The sequence below is a fragment of the Oryzias latipes genome, chromosome 3, assembly GCF_053564925.1.
Source record: "Oryzias latipes strain Hd-rR chromosome 3, Olatipes_Hd-rR_3.1".
NCBI lineage: Eukaryota > Metazoa > Chordata > Actinopteri > Beloniformes > Adrianichthyidae > Oryzias > Oryzias latipes.
The window spans coordinates 24,694,964-24,715,817 of record NC_136239.1 but is presented as its reverse complement, the minus strand read 5'-3'; the positions used below and the strand labels follow the sequence as shown (position 1 = coordinate 24,715,817).

The window sequence follows — 20,854 nt, the reverse complement described above, 5'->3', positions numbered from 1 at the left end:
TTGCTGAGAGAAACATCTGGGGAGCAGTGTGTTGATCAGAGCCACAGATGTCCCGTTCTTTTACTGTTTTTATTCTCCTGATCATCATACCCGTAACCCTTGCCACTTGCAACTGCATTGTAACTCAATATTTTTCTATGAAAAGATTTTTTAAAGTTTTTTTAAGATTAGCGATAAAATAACAGGTTTGATCTTGCCCGAGTGCTGCTAGAATATTTGCTTTTAATGATTCCCTTTGTCCCTTTATGACTTTCTCTACTTAATAATAATGCCTTGATTTTAATATTTAGTCCTCTGTCCCCCTTTTGAAATGCAGGTTGAATAGTCTTAGGTGGGTTAAAAGCGAAGCCCTAACAGGAATGAGTCAGGTGACCCTGCTGGACCTACGGGATAACCTCCTGGATTCGGCAGACCTGAGCTCCATGTGCAACCTGGAAACTCTGCACTGCCAAAGGAACCAGCTGGGAACGCTCACACTCAGCGGCTTCACACTGCGCACGCTTCACGCCAGCAGCAACCGTGAGTCCAACAGAGCATGACTGAGCTGCCGTGATTGCCTTAGTGAGCTTTTGTCTGATGGTTATGCTTCAAATGGAGCCAACATTGATCTCTAAAATGCGTGTAGAGGAAGTCCAGGTGTCTCATTGATGTTGTCTACTGTTCCACAGGCCTTACAACAGTCAACCTATATCCAGTCCCTAATCAGCTGACACACATGGACCTCTCACAGTGAGTTCTGTATCGCAACACGAATAGGCAGTTTTTTATTATGTTTAGTGGGATCTTCAAAACACCTTTGATCAGGTTTCACTTCACTTTGGATAAATATTAAAACCAGATAACTGAAATTAAATTGAAAAAAATAGTTGTGAGACTTTTGAACCAACAGACAAGCTCTGAGGAAGTGTTTGGTCTTGTAGGTGACGAAAGTCCGTGCAACACCTTGTAGCTTCAAAGGAATCTTGATGAGCTCTAGTTGTCTGGGTTTGCAGTGATGAGAGGCCAGACTGGCTGTCCTTTGATCATTTTTTTTGGTTTACGCCAAGATTCTTAGAGTTTTAAAATACATAAATGAATACACATCACTTTATTTCTATGTATTGTATTTATTTATGTGTTGCTTATTAAAATCAGTGAGAGCAAAGAACAATGCATTTAAGTAGAAAGAATTAGAGAATGCCAATGCACAGATGAGTGTTTGATATAGGCAGTTTCAGAATGAAAGTGTCCTTGTCATCCTTAAAATTAGATCTGAGTTTCACTTCAAGGGTTTTTGATGGTTGAGACACTCAGGAGTTGAAAGAACTATCAGTATTAACGGAAACATTTTAGGCATTTTTTTTTCTCAGGATGATGTAATTTCTTGGGTCATTTGATGAAACAACTCTGATATTTTGCAGTCAGAATAAATTCAACAGCAGTTTCCCAGCACTGAACTTTTTTTTTCCACACATCTTTTCACAGCAGCAGGTTTTACAACATGGAACGAGCTCTGACTGCACTTTAGATCAGTCCTGACTTGAGATTAGCAACTTTGCATTCTATATAGATAGATAGATAGATAGATAGATAGATAGATAGATAGATAGATAGATAGATAGATAGATAGATAGATAGATAGATAGATAGATAGATAGATAGATAGATAGATAGATAGATAGATGACTTTATTAATCCCACAATGGGGAAATTTCATTTCTGTGGCAGCAATACGACATTCAGAAATAATCTATATAATATAACATCAATAAAGGACATCACAAATGACATTTATATTAGATAATTAAAAATATTACTACAATTATTATGAAAAATTATTATCAAAAATGAGATTCTTATTAAATAAAGAAATAAATATTAAATAAATACAGCTGCAAAAGTGTAAAAAACATGCGGTCTGCAAAACATGTAAACTGTAAAAAAAACACATTACAAATTTTTTCAAAATACAGAAATAACTAATGAAGTTCACACCAAAAACAAAAACAAACAACTGTTCAGGAACAAAAAACAATTTAAAATTGAAAAACAACACCCCTGGGACCGTGGAGTGTCACTTTGACACGGTGTTGTCCAGTCTGATGGCTGTGGGGAGGAATGACCTGCGGTAGCGCTCCTTCTTACACTGAGGGTGCAACAGTCTTGTGCTGAAGGAGCTGGTCAGCGCCTCTACAGTTTTGTGCAGGGGGTGGGAGGGGTTCTCCATGATGGATGTCAGCTTAGCTAACATCCTCCTGTCCGCCACCTCCTCGATGGACTCAAGTGTGCAGTAGAGGGCTGCATTGGGATTGGGTCCCGCCGGGTCCCGCGTGACCCAACGCAAATCTCGCGGCATTGGGCGGTTTGAATTGTACTGCGGGCGGGAGCGGGCGGCAAAAAAAAAAAACTCTGCGGGATCAGTTTAGCCATGAATATCTCATGAATATATAATAGTGGACTACGTTAGGCTGTGCGGCTGTTGGAGTCTTATGTACTGAAGCTCCGTGAAGGCACCAGGTAGAGACGCCCAATGGCCACTTTCATCTAACCTGTTGTTGGGGGTGTGCAGCGCCCCGCCCCGCCTCTTAGAAATTGTGTTCTTTAAAGCCTGATACCGCGGTCGCGTATGGGCGGAGCTATCAGCTAAAGTTCTGGTCTGATCGCTGCATGGAGCGATGTGTGCATCAATGATGGTAGACACGAAGAATGTGGAGAGATCAGACTTATTATTTTAAAGAGTTCTGCTTGATAATCACGTTTCCATGTTTGAGTTCATAGAATCATCCCAGAGAAAGTCTCTGCTTCAACTCCCGCAGTGAAAGCTGCGTCTGAATCTGACGCCGTGTTTTCATCTCTCTGACAGAGTTTGAAGCCAAAGCCCCTCCCCCGCCTCTTTACCTGCTTTTCCTCTCTACCTGTTTACCTGTTCACATCTTCTGCAGCTTAGAGTTATTTTCCCCGCGCTCCCAGTGTATTCTACACAGAGAGCGCAAAATACGGTCATAGCAGGTTAACACGTTAGTCGGAACGCTCTAGCGCAACAGAAGGATGAAAGAGCTGTCAATCTATCTGGCAACACTGCGCGGGATAAGGAAGAAGCAGAGGTTTCCTGACAGGGACATGATGTCAGTTGATGAAGCAGAAAAGAACCTCAAACGAGGTTCATCGTGTTCAGATCTGCGTGCCAATGCCCCACTGAGGCGCAAAACAGCAAAAACGGGAAAAGGCTGAAGCTAAAAAAAAAAAAAGTATTTTTCCGTCAGGAAAAAAATAATTCATAGATTTTCAGCTCTGTTGAACCATTACAATGTTTTTCTTCCTGCAAATGACTTTGACCTGCATCTTTCCCAGCTGGTTCAGCGCGCTTCAGGCCATCTGTCTGCGCGCGGACACACGCACACTTTTTTTACCGAACAGGATTTGTGAAAATATATTTAATGATTATGTTGCACATTACACAAAAGAGGAATGCATGAAAAGATGAGACTGGAGGAGGGACATGAATCTCTTTGATAATATCAATAAAAATACGTGTTTTTTTTCCTGCGGGACGGGAGACGATACAAAATCAATGCATCTCTATTACTGTGCGGGACTAAATTCTATGAGTTTTGCGGGTGCGGGCGGGAGTGGACATACATATTGCGGGTGCGGGCGGGAGTGTAACGCATACGTTGCGGGAGCGGGCGGGATTGGTCAGAAATTTGGCGGGTGCGGGCGGGAGCGGGATGAAGAAAATAGTCCCGCGCAGGGCTCTAGTGTGCAGCCCAGGACAGAGCCGGCCTTCTTAACCAGTTTGTTAAGCCTCTTCAAGTCTCTGCCTGCACTGCCCCCCGCCCAGCACACAACTCCATAAAGGACCACTGAGGCCACCACAGTGTCGTAAAAGGTCCTCAGCAGCTGTCTGCACACGCCAAAGGACCTCAGTCTCCTCAGCAGGTGAAGGCGACTCTGGCCCCTCCTGTACAGAGCATCCGTGTTGTTGGACCAGTCCAGTCTGTTGTTCAGGTGAACACCCAGATATTTAAATGTGTCCACGACCTCAATGTCTGAACCCTGGATGTTCACCGGTGACTGTGATGGTGAGGACCTCTTGAAGTCCAGTATCAGCTCCTTTGTCTTGCTGGTGTTAAGCAGCAGGTGGTTAACTTCACACCAGCTAACAAAGTCAGTGATGACCCCCCTGTACTCCTGCTCATCCCCCCCTGATACACAGCCCACAATGGCACTGTCATCTGAGAACTTCTGCAGATGACAGTGGTGGGAGTCGTAGGTGAAGTCTGATGTGTACAGGGTAAACAGGAATGGGGAGAGCACAGTCCCTTGAGGTGCCCCCGTGCTGCAGACCACCACATCAGACACACAGTCACGCAGCCTCACAAACTGTGGCCTGTCTGTGAGGAAGTTGATGGTCCAAGCAACCAGATGTTGGTCCACACCTGCAACCTCCAGCTTCCTCCTCAGCAGTGATGGCTGAATTGTGTTGAAAGCACTGGAGAAATCAAAAAACATGACTCTCACAGTGCTCCCAGGGGCCTCCAGGTGAGACAGGGCCCGATGCTGCAGGTAGATGATGGCGTCATCCACCCCGATGCCTGGTCGATATGCAAACTGCAGCGGGTCCAGTGCTGAGCTCACCTGAGTGGGGAGATGGCTGAGGATGATCCTCTCCATAGCCTTCATCAGGTGGGAAGTCAAGGCGACAGGTCTGAAGTGGTTCGGTTCCGTAGGACGAGGTACCTTTGGAACCGGAACCAGGCAGAAAGTCCTCCAGAGGACTGGTACCTTCTCCAGTCTGAGGCTCATATTAAATATGAACAGCATCACCACACAGAGCTGGTCTGCACACTCCCTAAGGAGCCTGGAGGTGATGCTGTCAGGGCCTGTTGCCTTCCTGGCCTTTGTTCTCCTTAACTCCATCCTAACCTGATTCAGGGTGAGGCAGAGGGGGGTTGGAGGATGGGTGGGCGATGGCTGGTCTGGTGCTGTGAGTCGTTGGGGGGGTCCCTTTGCTTCTGTTGGAAGAAGGGGAGAGTGGACTGTTTGGTGCTGAGGTGGTAACAGCTGCAGCTGGGAGGAGACGCCTGAGCTGGAAAGGTGTGAAGAGGGGGCCGTGTGGGTGGAGACTGGGGGCTGGGCAGAATCAAATCTGTTAAAGAACAGGTTCAGTTCATTTGCCCAGGCTTGGTCACCTGTGACCTGGCGACCATTTCCAGCCTCAGCATGTCCTGAGATGTGTTTTAGACCCCTCCACACATCACGGATGTTGTTCTGTTATATATATAGGTATATATATAGCTACAACTTTAAGTACCCTCAAAGACCATTTCAGTGAAATTAAGCTGGGACCACCTTTTTTCATGAGTAACTATTTAAAGAACAACTCTGATGAAAGTTATGTTTTTCTTAACATTTTTTATAGCACTTTTTTTCACAATGGAGGACATATATAAAGAAAATAACCTTAAATTGCATTTCTGAGTATTTCCTTACACAAGTAGTGAATCAAGATCAGTCATAAAATACTGTTGAAAACAGTTTGTAGCAATGACGTATGTGCTATGTAGGTTTTGATGAAGGTTTTTTTACTCTGGCTAAAAGCGGCATAATCATTCTGCCGATTATGCCGCATATTCTGCTTGCAGATAATGTTTATGCACAAGCACAGAGTTTGATGAATTCTGAGCTATACTGTTAGAAACAGATTCTGTTTTCTGTTTTGTTTTAGTATCTCTAGCTGTTTTACTCTGTTTGATTCTGTATTTTCTGTGTGACCATGCATGAGACAGGAACCTCTTGGAATACCTTCCAGACTGGATATGTGACTGCAGAAAAATTGAGGTGCTGGACATAACGCACAACCTCCTGTCTGAACTTCCTTCCAGGTGAGGGGGCTCTTTCTTTGTCTTTAATTTGTAACTTTTTCTTTCCAAACTATGGCTCTCCTTTGCATCCCTGAAGTGTTCAACATCTATCTATCTATCTATCTATCTATCTATCTATCTATCTATCTATCTATCTATCTATCTATCTATCTATCTATCTATCTATCTATCTATCTATCTATCTATCTATCTATCTATCTATCTATCTATCTATCTATCTATCTATCTATCTATCTATCTATCTATCTATCTATCTATCTATCTATCTATCTATCTATCTGTCTCTCTCTCTCTCTCTCTCTCTATCTCTCTATCTCTCTATCTCTCTCTATCTCTATCTATCTCTATCTATCTCTCTATCTCTCTCTATCTCTATCTATCTCTATCTATCTCTCTCCAAGTACTCCAGCTTCCTCCAAGTCCAAGGTGTCCCCTGCATTGTCCAACAGACCGGGTTAAGCTCCGGCAGCCCTGTGACCCCGTAAGGGAGGGGTGCCAAACTCATTTTCACCGATGGCCACATCAGCATAGTGGTTGTCCTGAAAGGGCGAGATATAACTTATACATGTAACTAAATGTAATGAAAAATAAATGTAACTACTCTTTAATGTTAAATAACTCATTTATTTATATATTTTTACTTTTTAAAGTGACAATTGCAGTTGCATAGAAAGCATGTTTGCTTGTTACTCTAGCATGAATCCTTTTACATTTGATTCTGTCAGGTTGGGTAATGTGGACAGTGTTTAAGTCTTAATGTATAGCTGCCCAATCAGATATTTCAAGTCCAATTCCCCCTAGATTGGAATATATACACACCAATTTTTATTTTTTATTTTAAGTAATTAAAAACTCTTATGTTCTGCGGGCCACATAAAATGACATGGTGGGCCACATTTGGCCCGCGGGCCTTGAGTTTGACACATGTGCCCCAAGGGATAAAACGGGTTCAGAAAATTCATGATGGGTGGAAGATTAGATAAAAAGATAATTTGTAATTTTGTGTTAGTAGTTAAATATGTGAAGCTGATTTGTAGTTTTTTTGAGTAATTTATATTCTGATTGTAAAAATTCGGATCTAGGTCAGTATTGAGAATTTCGTTGTTTGTTAAAATAATTTTTTAAGCTATTTTTATTCTCTTTAATGTCCCCTTCCCTGTTTTTCATCCACATTTAACCCCTTGGTCAAAATTAGTGACCAACAGGGAACAGGGTAGTAGTAGTGTGATCAAACAGGAAATTCACAGATGGTCGGTCTGCGTGTGCCAATGACTTTCTTTGTCTATTTGTACAGAAGTCAGCATTGTATCCTCCTAATTTTTGTCTTTTACTCTTGTGGCCTAAAACAGACTGTTTAACAGCTTGAGCTTGAGGAGGCTGCTAACGGGCAACAATCGTTTGCAGAGACTGCCTGACCTACTTGACCATGTTCCTTTGGAAGCCCTAGACCTCCAGCATAACAGGCTAAAAGAGCTTCCTGAGAGTCTTTTCTGCAAGGCCTTAAAGTGAGTCTTTTTTATTTATGAAGTTATTTGAAGTCGTTATTTTGTTTTTTTCTTCGCTTCAAAAGGCTTGCTGGCAGTAAGTCTCCTTTGATTTTGCTCTAAATCATAAGGTGGAAACTGGATGGTCACGATCAATGGAGCATAGCAGGCCATAACTTTACATAATTTCCTCACTTATTGCCTTTGTGGTGAATCATTCATCACCCATTAGCTGCTGGAAGGCTCTACTGCACTTTTAATGCAAGGATCTAACTGCAGGGACGTCCCTATGGAAATGGATTACCTGACATGTGTTGTAAAGGCTGTATGACACAAAAGAGAGCCGTTCTGTTTGATTAAAAAAACACTGACGGACACTAAACTCATGAAAAGTACTTTTAAATTATTTATAATCAGTGTATGGGACATAAAGACCTCTGGGCCTTAAGATGTTAACAATCCCTGTGGAGTTTACAGAGTGTCAATGAAAACTGCTTGAATGCCAAGTAGCAGGCAGAAGAGATAACATCAGCTATTTTAGAAATTAAAAACTTTCAATCTGATAAGTTGACTTTGTTTTTCTTCCCTTCTATGGTTTGCTATTTAATCAATCAACCATTAAAGCAAATATAGATTTTCTGTTAAGTTTAGTTTTATCTACAAATGAAAATAATAAGCACATTTGAAACCCTTAAGGCCTTTAGTTTTTCTTTTAAGATTATTTTTTTGGCATTGGTTTGAACTTGAACCGTTAATAAACATTTCAAGTTATTAAAAAAATATCAATGTATTTGATGTTTTTAATTAAAGTCATTCTGTTTCAGTTACATTTGACAACACATTTAAAAATGTTTTTTTCCCCAGCATTTTATTCCATCGTCCTGCTAAAGTGCTTTAACAACAGTGAATGAGCCCAATAACTAGGGTGTTACGATTGATTTCAACAGTCGATTCATATTATCACTTATGGTTGCCAAAATGATTTATAATTAATATTGGTTCAATCTGATTCACCAGGTTTAGGTCCACTAGGTTCATTAGGTTTTAATATGTTGGGTGACTACAAACTTAATGAATACATTTATTCCCTTTCTTTGTCTTTTGCTGCAGTCTAAAATTTCTAAACGCATCAGCCAATGCCCTGGAGAGTATTCCTCCTAGCAGCCAATCAGAGGAGAACCTCAGCACACTTCAGGAACTCTACCTGTCAGGTAACAACCTGAACGAGAACTGTGCCGCCCTGCTGGTTGGACACCGTAACCTTCATGTCCTTCATATGGCCTACAACCAACTTCTCTCATTTCCTGCCAGGTGAGTCACTGCTCAGTATGAGAGAATTTAAATAAATAAAGCTGTTCTGATGGATCAATTTCTGAGATTTACCTCTTCACTCACTTATTTGCTTTAATCTATTCTTTCCAGCAAGCTGAGTAAGCTGGAACTGTTGGAGGAGCTAAATCTAAGTGGCAACAAACTAAAGAGTATCCCTTCCACCGTGTCTAGTTGTAAGAGACTGCACACCCTCATAGCACACTCGAATCATTTAACTGTCTTCCCAGAGATCCTCAGTCTTCCTGAGATCAAGGTCAGCCTTGTTTCATCTACGTAAACTAACCTATGGGAACAGTATCTATGATGGTCTCCAGCACACCCAGCTCACATTTGCCTTTTTGTGTGCAGCTTGTAGATCTAAGCTGCAATGAGCTGACTGAGATCCAGCTCGCTGAATCCCTGCCTGCAACCCTGCAAGAGCTGGATCTGACGGGAAACAGCAACCTCATTTTAGAGCACAAAACCCTCAACCTCTTCAGGTGAGTAACCCAGCCTGGTTCTAATACTCACAAATATGTGTATAAAAAATAACAAACAAAAAAACATAATTAATAACTAATATACGAAAAATATGCAGAAAAGACATTCTGACACCAAATTGATCTAAATGTGTTGTACGATGATAGTGTGCTTCCTCAGGCTCTCAGTGCATGGAGTCTAGATGTTGTCATGCAATATGTTTTTTTTTCCAGTCACATCACTACCTTAAAATTAGACCAGAAATGCGTTGCGACACTCGGAGATTCGCTCAGCTCCTCCTGTCCGTGGAGCCATGGTTACTCTGAAATGACCGGTCAAAGGAACAAGTGTGTACTGCTTTTTTCTTCTATTTATTTATGGTCAAAAGCATTTACATTTATCTGAACCTATCTCATTCACCTCAAATTTTCAATAGATTCTGTCGCCTCTTCCTACTGTATTTTTTAAACTGCTTTGTACGAATTATCTCCCACTGTTGGAATATATTCTCCCGTGATTACACTTTTTCTGGAAACATGTATAGTTTGTTAACAAAGTACTCTTTTTGGTTGCACATAGAGCTGTAAATATACTACTCCTTACAAGTACAGATGCGACACACATGGACTTATCTTTTTATTCAGCAAAGATATGGCCAGTAATATTTTGAGGCAAATTCTGCTATATTTTTGTTTCTGTTTTCAAAGTATATTGTCTTGGAAAAATAAACTGCATCCACTGCTTCCTGGTACTGTTTTAAAACAGAAATAAACGACTGCTACTTTTCACAACCAAATACACACATCAAGTATTTTGATTAATCCAAGAACTGAAGGTGTTACTCCTAAGCATCCAAGAAAACATGCTGAATATCATCAGCATAAAACTGGGACAACTAATTCTGCTGTGTGCTGCTGTACTGCCCCCTGTGGGTTGCTCAGTTTATCTCAGTGCATGATTACCTGACAATAATGAATGTCTTTAGAAAAAAATATGCCAGTTCAAATCAAGGTCAAATTTGTGGGTTAATACAACAAAAACTGTTATCATTTTCGAAAACATGGCAAATAAAGCTTTTGGACTTTAAGACCACATTTACTGTAAATCTATAAATATGCAGTGGGATACTTTGCTAAATAAATAGAGTATCCTCTTAACACTTATCAGTTGGCAGAACTCTGTTCTTATTGTTTTTGATGATGGGGATGTTTTTGGGGCAGGTTATGTGTGTCTGTGTTGGCTGTCGATCGCTTTGGAGACGGCGTGGAAGCATGCTATGGTATCTTCGACGGTGATCGCAATGAAGAAGTGCCTCGGCTGTTGCAGTGCACTATGGGAGATGTACTGTGTGAAGAACTGCAGCACTCCAGCATTGACAGTGTGTACATGTGTAACACCTTCCTCACCTCACACAGGTAACAAAGATTCATTGAGTTTTGGATTCTAAGCACACAATGTCACAACACTGGTCTTTCTTTTCAAATTGTGACTGCAATAGCCGCTGAGTTTTTGGCTCTTGTTCTGACAGGAAACTTGGTATGGCTGGGCAGAAACTTGGTGCTTCTGCATTGCTGTGCTACATTCATCATGAAGCCACAGACTCTGGAGGCTACCTTGGCCTTACTGTGGCCAACGTTGGCACCTGCCAGGCTGTTCTGTGCCGCAACGGACGACCTGTTCAGCTCTCAAAGGTCTACAGCTTAGAGAGCTGCCACGAAGAGATGGAAAGGGTGAAACTCCACAAGGCCATAATAACAGAGGTAATGTACAGAATTTTAGTACATTTCTCTCAAATCTTGGTTATCATCTGCAGCTTCTCAATTAGAGTTAGCAAGTAGCTTCATATTCTTTGGGGGCTTTATACTAATCTGCAGATTTAATGGCATTTTATAGGACAACAAAGTGAGTGGAGTCACATGCTGCTCTCGTCTGTTGGGCTGCTCCTACCTGTCTCCTTGGGTGCTTCCGAAGCCGTGGGTGCACACCGAGTCCCTCTGTCCGCAGGATGAGTTTTTGATCCTGGGGAATCGGGCCTTGTTTGAACGAGTGTCCTACCAGGAAGCCGTGTGCACTGTGCAGGCTGTGCGAGATCCACAGACTGCTGCCAAAAAGCTGTGCTCACTTGCCCAGAGTTATGGTTGCAAGGACAACATTGGAGCCGTGGTGGTGTCCCTTCAGATAGGGGAGGATAGCTGCACTTGTGAGGCTCCGGTGTCAACCACTGAACCACGATTAACACCCCCAGCCCCTGTGCTCTCTTCTGTGACTCCAACCCCCAATGATCAAGCCAGCCTCTCCTCCAGCAGTGGTGTTGTCACTGAGTTTAGCAGTGAAACATCAGCCTCAGAGGTGGGGAGTGAGGCGGGGTCCACCGCCTCAGATGAAAACCCTTCCTCTGTCCCAGGATCCCGTCCAGAAAGGCGCTGCAGCCTGCACCCCTCTTCTGCACTGTGTGGCATCATGGTACCGGGCTCAGCAGGGACAGGAACCCATCCAGGAATATTCCAGCGGCAACCAACTTCTACTATGTTTTCAAGTAAGCAATCTGACAATGGCTTGGACAGTGATGATGAAGGTCCACTTGAGGGCGTCATGTCCAATGGTAGCAAGTTAGAAGTGGAGGTGGATATTCACTGCTGTGCTTTCCAACTTCGGTCAGGGGCCCCTGAGAGTCCCAAGAACTCGGTCCTTAAAAAACATTGCTCTGACTATCAAAATGGCAAAATGCCCCAAAAAAACAATGTGGTGGTTTCTGCTACAAACGGCTGCTTGCTGGCTGTATGTGGACGAGAGATTGCAGAACTTAAGAAGTCTCCTTCCACCTCCAGCCTGTTTGGGAAAAAGCTGTCCAATGGCTCTGTAGTGGCCCCAGAGGACAGTCACAACCTCATCGAGGTGGCTCTGGAGGTGCCTAAGAAAAAGTCTGGCTACTTTACAGCCCCAGCACAGCAGGACCCGGAGGACCAATTGATTGTGCCTCCTAGTCTGGAGCAGGAAGTCAGAGAGCAGCTAAAAGGCCAGAGCACTCAAGTGTCAGGTCTGTCTGCGCCATCAACACCCACGTCCTTAAAAGACCCCGTGTGGGATCATCCACACCCACCAACACTTGCCTCCAGCCTGGTCCCAGGCCCAGCTCCCATCCTGCAGCAGGAGGTCTACGATACTGCCCTCTAGAGCAAAGCAGATTCATTGACTCACATGTATTTTTCTCACATGTGCAATGTTTCAAATTAAGTTGCCATACAATTATTTTGTGAGCGGGACTTTGATAATCACCTAATGACACTGTGCCATTACTGAGAAACAAAAAGGGGGTATTCCAGAGGATTGTGATGACACAAGGATTACAGTTCATAAAACAGAGTGTGAGATGATGGCTGGGAGTCGCACAGAAAAAGAAGAACAACCTGAAATGGAATACCTCGTGTGCTTGAACACATCAACAGCATTCCCCTTTACATGGAAGATAAAACAAACTGAAGGCTGCTTAAGAAGTGCGGATCAAATTGCTTCTCCGGGGGGGCTCCGTGGTCTCTCAGGTCCTGGAAAGAAGCACCATGACTGAAACTTGAAAAGTGCCTACTACAGATGATGCAGCCAAGTGCTCCATAATGAAAACTGTGCTTTGGGACACGAGTTTGTTATTGCATTTGAAGGAGGGGCAGTGTCTCTAAGAGACTAGCTCTGGCATAGATTCTCCTCTCCTCCTCCACCAAAGTCCCCTTGAAGAAAAAGAAACAATAAAAGTGTCACAGACCTTAAAGATGTGAAACTACATTTACATTGCTACACATTTTATAGTTTAATTTTTTAAATCCCACATAATATGTATGAAATCTATTATACAGAATAAATCTGCACTTTGCAAGGCAGCATACACTCTCAACTGTTTGATGCACATGACCAAATATTCCCTTAAAATCTGCTTTCTTTGGAAAAATCAAAGCAAATGAGTTGACTTATTAGAGAATAGAAATCTGAAGGCCCTAAAGTTGCCACTCTATGTCAGTAATTCGAACAAAAAAAGACATAGTCATAAATAATAGTCATGACGTCATTCTGTGACATATTTTTGTGAACTGTTAAGAAGTATCTAGATTTGCACATTTTATGACACTTTCGGGGCTGCTAACCTTTTTAATTTGTTATCATGAGTTTGTGTTACATGTTTTGTTTAAATGTATCCATGGTACATGTATGGTACAATCATTTAAAATTCTCTTTTTTTTCATTTGTTTGTTTGTTATTACCTGTAAGTGGCAGAGATTTGGGACATGTACAGACATTGGAGCGCATGACCCCCTGTCTGCCAAAAAAAAAAAAAAAAAATGGTAAGTAACAAGTAAATTAGAGTGAAACACTGATGAAGCCACTGGGATGAATGCTGTATCATCTAAGGAAGAAGATTTTAAGTCCAGAGGCCATGACTCAACTTTAGGACACTTAGGAATTAATAAGCAATCATTCTAGCAAATGAAAAGTATAAAAAAATATATCAGATCTTTCTGTAAACATTAGTTGATGCTTTATAAATTATGTATTATTTTCTTTTTTAAAGAAGGACTTAAGGCATGGATGATTTAGCCTGGAAGTTTCAGTTAATCCAGCCTGGACCCTCCCCACTCTGAGCCATTGGAGGAAGCAGCACTGTTGGACTGTCAAAGTTGAGTCATGTCAGTGATATTAAACTTTTATTTTTGGTAGCCTCCCTCAGCCCTGTAGTATTACTCTTTTGGGGATTCTACTGCTAATGCATTGCTGGACCTTCCTTCGCGCCTTAAACTACTTTGAATCGTCCCATTTATGTCCTGTTTGTGGGTGAGATCTTTGGCTCTGTGGGTATTTTCTTTTAGCTCCATGTGAAGGAGGAAGAAATCAATGCTGAGGCCTTACCTTTTTGTTGTCTCTGCCACTTGAAATGATGAAACACTGTTCAAGGCACTTTTACAAAGAAAACAGATTACTAGACTAAATTATTTTATTAAGTGGACATGCTGATCACTTTATTGTGCAAAGATGTCCAAGTGATGATGAAAAAGGGAAACGTTTCAAACTATTTAATGACGATGGATTTGCTGGTAGGCGAAAATGTGCTTTTTTCACAAAGTAATTATTTTTTGCTCCCAAGTTTCTTTATGTTTTACACGCACATTTATAGTAAAATATCAAAACATCTGTTCAAAAAATGCTTTGCATCTACTACAAACCTTTTAACTCTTTCTTCTTTGTGACATCAGTTTTAAAATTCCCTTTTTGCAGTAAACAAAAAATGTAATCCCAAAACATGACTTGCACATTGGTTTTTCAACTATTTTTATTCTAAGTTATCAAAACATATAAAAATTCTTTCTTGGAATTTTTATTTTTGCATTATAATAATAGATTTGCCTCAAGTCACTTTATCATCCACTGCTTGTGATACCAATCACATTAGACTGTATGGCTCTGACTGCCAAAATCAGAACTATAATATCTGCACTTTCACTTAATAACATTTTTAATTTTTTAGCAAAAGTGACTCATTTTTGGTGAGACGTTCAATTTAATTAATAATTTCCTATAAGACAATTGCAGAACCTTGAGAAAGTTTATAGTAAAAACATAAAAAAATACATCTAAATGTAAACCAGAGTGTCTTTTTTCACCCTAATTTAAATAGTTCTCTGAAAAATGAAAACAGATTTATGTGAGTATGTATAATAGACATAGCTGGGGCTTTTATAGTTTTTTAATTTCCTTTTTCCTATTCATTCTGAAACTTTTGTTTGTTGTTGTCCATCATTTGGTGAACAGGGACTTTATGCAAACTGTATACCCAAACTGAGTGCTGGGGTGTGAATCCGTCTGCATTTTCTGAAGACTTTCCCTTTAACTTTGTAGAGTGTTTGTGTGGAGGCAATGAGTCCCTCTATTCACCAAAATAGATCAAAGGATGATCCATTTAGGAGTTTTTACAGTTTTCTTTTTTCCCTTTGAACACGGCAAGCTATTTGTCCAAGTATATTCCAAAGTGTCTATGTTTGTGAATAGTTGAAAGCTTTAGCACCCACACAAAATTGGTGTATGCATGCTTGTGTGAACAACTGGCCGACTGTAAATCTGTGTGAAAGTGCAAATGATGAAAGATGCTCCGGTTAGTAAATATGTGACCAAAGCAGCCATTGTTTAATGCCACCATTCATTTTTGTATATTATTTTTTACAAAATGCTTTATTTTTCTTTTCCTTTTATGCCAAGAAGCTGATGTTTATTTTTGTAAATCAATGTATTGTGCACATTTCAAATGCTCTCCTAACATAAGTTCCATCATCTTTAAAAATGATGGAGATTCTACAGAAAACTTGTCATTGAAATAGTGAAAGTGTAAATGTAAATGTTGTTCAATGTCAAAGCATGTCTGAAATATAGGTGAACATTAAGATACAGTCAACATAACAAATGTGATTTATTTGTACACAACTGAGCATATCAATGGTCTCTGTTTCTTTTCTAGCATGCAGATTGCCTCTGAAAACTACATTTAGTACTTGTAAGATTTGTTATTTATTATTTGAACTCATAGTCGGCACCTTTGCTATTTGCCAAACAGAATCATACGCCTCAGACCTTACTCAGAAGTGAATACTGGATGTTCATTTACTTTACATTTTTTGTTCATTCTAAAGCCAAGTAGCAATAAAACTTTGACATTGTAGTCACCAAGTTAATTATTTCATTCAATAAATGCAATCATCACCTTTACTTTCTCTTAATGTCTGCTGAATAAATGATGTCAAGATTTTTTTCCTGTTAGTTCAATATTGGAATACCTTCTTTGTTTCAGTTGACATTTTATGTTCCTACGATCTACTTGGTTTACATTTTAAAGCTTACAGTGTTTGCTTTTGATGCCATGAAAAAAATGACATTTGTCTCATAAAGATGATTTTTTTATTGAACAATTAGAACATTACAAAACATGAGTTGACATCATAAATTGGACAAAATCTTTGACTGAGTACAAACAAATCGACATAAAAAAGCTAATAGTTTATATATGTGGGATTAAAAGTTTTTCATGATAATTCAAATAACATTGAAGGAGAAGGGTTGGGGTTAAAAGAGTTTGTTTAGTTTTCACTGTTGCTGCTGTCTGAATGAGGCATTTGATTTCATTGAAAAAACAATGATCAGATTTTGAGCATTTTATTGTTTCTTTACAAAAGATTCAGGGTTAAAAGAATTAAGAAGTTAACATGAATAAAATTGATTATGTGATACAAAAGTACTACAAACAATGGTGTAAAATCAAAGCATAAAAATTGATAAAAGTTCATACATCAGTAACAAAAAAACGAACACAAGAAGAGTTGTGTTAAACGTTTGCTTCCTCATTTGCTCGTTCCTTCTTCAGCTTTCGGACTGACCTAAAAGCTCTGACTGCTACCACTGAACCAAAGATGAAAACACACACCCCAAAAACCCCAAAGAGTCCTCCTGCGATATCTGCACCATTCAACTGGCACTCAAAACCTTTGTGGCCTTTACTCTTGTACATCTGTTCTCTCTCAATGCAGACAGCAGTGCTGTAGACACCCCTCAGTTCAAGAAAGTAAAAAGCAATTAGAAGGATGTATCCAAGGCCTATCAGGAAATTCATCACAGCCTCCACAACCAGCATGGGGGGCCAACGGTAAGGGACTCTGAAAACTCCCAGCGCAAGCATAGCACAAGCATACGTCATAAAAGCCCCGCCACAGGCCATGAGCATGACATAAGGGGGCTTCTGGATCTGATGGAACTGTTGATCAAGCTGTTTCACTCTCTCTGCATCAGTCCCAGTGAAGGCACCGGCACCCCCAAAGTAATAACTGTAGATTCCTCCGAGACTGGCCAAGTCACGGTAACCCCCATTGTTGCTGTACGGCACTCCGGCACAGATTACCATGATCAGATTCAGGAACACTTCTGTGATCTGGCAGAGACCTGAAACACACGTGAAGAAGACTAAAACGGCAGTTATAAAAAAAACACATTATATAAACACTCACCAGCCACTTTATTAGGCACATCTGTCCAACTGATCTTTAATTTAATTTCTAATCAGCCAATCATATGGCAGTAACTCAAAGCATTTAGACAGGGTAAAGATGATCTGCTGCAGTTCAAACAGACCATCAGAATGACGAAAAAAGGGGACTGAAGTAACTTTGATGGTTGGTGCCAGACGGCTGGTCTGAGTATTTCAGAAACTGCTGATCTACTGGGATTTTCACCACAACTATCTCTAGGATTTACATAGAACGGTCCGAAAAAGAGAAAATATCCAGTGAGCGTCAGTTCTGTGGGTTGAAATGGCTTATTGATGCCAGAAGTCAGAGGAGAATGACCAGAATGGTTCCAGCTGATAGAAAGGCAACAGTAACTCCAATAACCACCGCTGTCTGCAGAAGAGCATCTCTGAATGGATAACACGTCCAACCTTGAAGCAGATGTGCTACAGCAGCAGAAGACCACACTCGGTGCCGCTTCTGTCAGCTAAGAACAAGAAACTGGAGCTACAATTCGCACAGGCTCATTTCTGCAGTGACATTCTGATAGTAGGGTCTGATTTAGGTATCAACATGAAAGCATGGATCCATCCTGCCTTATATAAACGGTTAAGGCAGGTGGCGGTGTAATGGTGTGGGAGACATTTTCTTGGCACACATTGGACACTTAGTACCCATTGAGCATGGTTCTGTTACCACAGCCTAACTCAGTATTGTTGCTGACCATGTCTAACTCTATGGTGGAACGGGCGATTATTATTCTGTATGTACAGTCGACAAATCTGCAGCAACTGTGTGATGATAGCATTTCAAACTCTATGAGGAGGGTCCAACCCGGTACTAGCAAGGTCTACCTAATAAAGTGGCCAGTGAGCATATTTACACACACATTTACATACAGACCCTTTCCAAAAAAAATGAATGTCATGGAAACATGTATTCATTTTCAGAATATAAATTCATTGTTTACTGTTGAATTGATTTTAATGTATGTATTTGTTTATTTTTACATAAATTGGGGTTCCAGCTCAGTATACCCATACAGACAGGATTTTAAAAAAATAGAATATTGTGGAAAAATCACCATTTACTTCTCAGTTTTTGCAAAAAAGATGAAGATATTATAATCACATCAAATCAATTAAATAAAGTATTTTCAAAATAATGTGTCCATCTTCAAAACTTTATTGCATGGGAAGGAGATAGGTTCTGCTGGAAGATGAAATCTACATGTCCATCCAGATCCTCAGCCAAAGGAATCATAAAGTTCTCTAGAACATTAAATTTTGGGTTGAAGTATGTGTAGTTTACCAACACCAACACTGGACATTGCAGCCCAAATCATGACAGACTGTGGAGATTTCACACTGGACCTCAAGCAACTTTGGTTCTGCTCCTTACCAGTCTTCCTCCGAACCCATAGATCCTTGATTACCAAATGAAAGGCACACTTTACTTTCATCAGAAAAGAGGACATTGGACCACTGACCAACAGTCCAGTCTTTCATCTACTTGGCCCAGTTGGGGCATTTGGGCTCAGAAGTGGCTTGACCCGAGGAATCTCCCAGTTTTAGCCCATCTGCAAAAAGCCTCTAAATGTGGTGGTTTTTGAAGCCGTTTCTTCACCTCATTCCACTCTTTCTGGATATCGGCCAGGTTCTTGAATCTTTAGATCAGGGTTCCCCAAATCCAGGCCTCGAGAGCCGGTGACCTACATATTTTCCAACCAACCTGCCATTTAGACTCATTATTGGCTAAACACACCTGATCAAGGTAATTAGCAGCAAATAAGGCAGGGTTTCTGGTAAACCAACAGGACACTGGGCCTGGAGACCTGGATTTGGGGACCTGAAGCCCACTGTCGTCTCTTTTGCTGCTGCATCTTCTTCTGCCACATTTTGCCCTTCTTTAGACTTTCCATTGATCTGCTTGGACACAGCGCTCTGTGAACAGTCAGCCTCCTTTGCTATGAACGTTTGTGGTTTATCCAGACTATGGAGGGGATCAATGATGGTCCTTTGGATAGTTGTTCAGTTGGAATTCTTCTCCATATTGAACCCAGCTGAACCAATTTAATGACATCTGAGAAACCTGTGCAGGTGCTTTGAGTTTAGGAGATGATTAGTTGGTAAAACTCAGTTTTAAACATTGGAGCCCTAAAGTATGTGGACATTCTCCAAAGAACTGTAATATTTTTTAAATTCTCCTTTTGTGTGTTTCATTAGTAACCCCAATTTATGTAAAAACAAAATGTAAACAAATAAATACACAAAATCAATTAAACAGTGGACTCTGAATCTATATATGATTCTATGTCTACATTCAAGTTTATAAAACACCTGAGATAATGTTCAACCTGCATGCCTACTTGTTCACACATTTAGAGATACACTCACTTTTTCAATTTTGTTTCCAGCTATTTGTATTTTTACATAACCGTTAGTTTAAAAAAAAGGGGAAATTAATCACTAATTGTTTAAGTTTTTGGTTTTCGAACAACCTGCAAATAAACAGACCATTAAAAAAGCTACACCTGTTTCTGCACAGCATCCAATTCAATTTGAAGTTAATATCCAACTCACAGCTATAAAATGATTCATCTGTGGGTAGAATATAATGTATGCACAGTGTATAGAGTGAATAATAGTATATCAGTACTTTGATCCAAAGTGTAAAAAGGTCGTAGCTTTAGTTTTAATGTTTCACAAAGAAATGAAATGCACTTGCCTCTTGTAGTTAAGATGTATCTGAAATTGTACAGAGCCTGTCTGTGCTGCTGCTGCTCATAGGACTCTCTTTCAGAGTGATACACTGAACTTCCTGTAAACCTATGGAAGTCATGTTTCAATGCAGGGAATCGTGTCATGTCATCCAAAATGTTCATTAAAGTGAAGTATTCATAGAAGTCTCTTACATGCTGGAGGCTGTTCCGGTGTCTTCATAAGACGGCCGCTTTTGGGAGACGCTTCTCATTTCATGTGTGTTTTTCTTGGCCCTCCGGTCATCATTTGAGCTTCTCTTCTCCACAACTTTTGTCTCATAATAGGGACTTTGGCCATGGTACAGAGAATGTTTTCCATTGTGACTGTAATCTCTGTTCATGTGCTCTGCATACACATCATTGCTCCTCTGTTTGTGTGTTTCCCTCTGTGGCATCTCCTTCTGCTTACAGAAGATTATGGACAGGAATCCTATTACAGATTCTCACGAACAAAGTGGAGGCCTGGACCACAAAAACTTAAAGCAGCCTACAAGTCAGAGACAGTATGGAGGATTAAGTAAAAGAAAAAGAAAAAAAACTGAAGGTATTGATCAAACTTAAGTTAAAAACAAGACAAAAATGCAATAAAAATATCTAAATCGCGAAAGACTAGCTTGCAAAAATTCTTTCTTACCTTTTTTTCAAACTCTACGCAAGAGAAAAACAAACCCAACTTTTCCAAATTCGCTTCCTGTTCACCTTTGCTGTGCCACGCCTACCAAGGCGCGTCGTATACCACATGTGTGTAATTTGTCTAAAATATCAAGTAAATGTTAATATATTTAGCATTTCAAGTATAATGATAGAATAACATCCGAGAATGTATTTAACAGATTACTGCGTCAGTAAATCCTTAGGATTTGAAACGTCCCATGACAACAAAGTGTAATAATTGGTTTTCTTTAAAAAAACATTATTATAATA

General features: G+C 40.5%; 2 protein-coding genes across 6 annotated transcripts in view; one reads left to right on the top strand and one right to left on the bottom strand.

Annotated features, from left to right (window-relative positions):
- Positions 1–15,880, top strand: part of phlpp2 (PH domain and leucine rich repeat protein phosphatase 2) — a 33,460-nt gene extending 17,580 nt beyond the window's left edge. For both annotated transcript variants that reach the window (XM_078944480.1, XM_078944481.1), the window contains exons 9-19: positions 318–519; positions 669–729; positions 5,769–5,864; positions 7,214–7,369; positions 8,459–8,659; positions 8,771–8,933; positions 9,029–9,159; positions 9,373–9,486; positions 10,360–10,554; positions 10,668–10,899; positions 11,033–15,880. In XM_078944480.1, coding sequence (XP_078800606.1) covers positions 318–519; positions 669–729; positions 5,769–5,864; positions 7,214–7,369; positions 8,459–8,659; positions 8,771–8,933; positions 9,029–9,159; positions 9,373–9,486; positions 10,360–10,554; positions 10,668–10,899; positions 11,033–12,313 — 2,832 coding nt within the window. In that variant the 3' untranslated portion in view covers positions 12,314–15,880. The remainder of the gene's footprint in view (positions 1–317; positions 520–668; positions 730–5,768; positions 5,865–7,213; positions 7,370–8,458; positions 8,660–8,770; positions 8,934–9,028; positions 9,160–9,372; positions 9,487–10,359; positions 10,555–10,667; positions 10,900–11,032) is intronic.
- A 166-nt stretch (positions 15,881–16,046) lies between these two features.
- marveld3 (MARVEL domain containing 3) lies at positions 16,047–20,709 on the bottom strand. 4 transcript variants are annotated; one of them, XM_020714149.3, is made up of 4 exons: positions 20,565–20,689; positions 20,084–20,417; positions 19,897–19,997; positions 16,047–17,104 (listed from the first exon to the last, which is right to left on the bottom strand). In XM_020714149.3, exons 2-4 carry the CDS (start codon positions 20,323–20,325, stop codon positions 16,494–16,496), a joined length of 954 nt encoding a protein of 317 aa, XP_020569808.1. In that variant the 5' UTR covers positions 20,326–20,417; positions 20,565–20,689; the 3' UTR covers positions 16,047–16,493. The 4 variants fall into 4 exon arrangements, with proteins under 4 accessions (XP_020569808.1, XP_004067367.1, XP_078800622.1 ...); XM_004067319.5 differs by having other exon boundaries at positions 16,309–17,104; positions 20,084–20,331; positions 20,565–20,709; XM_078944496.1 differs by having other exon boundaries at positions 16,309–17,104; positions 20,084–20,334; positions 20,565–20,695.
- Positions 20,710–20,854: the final 145 nt, after the last annotated feature.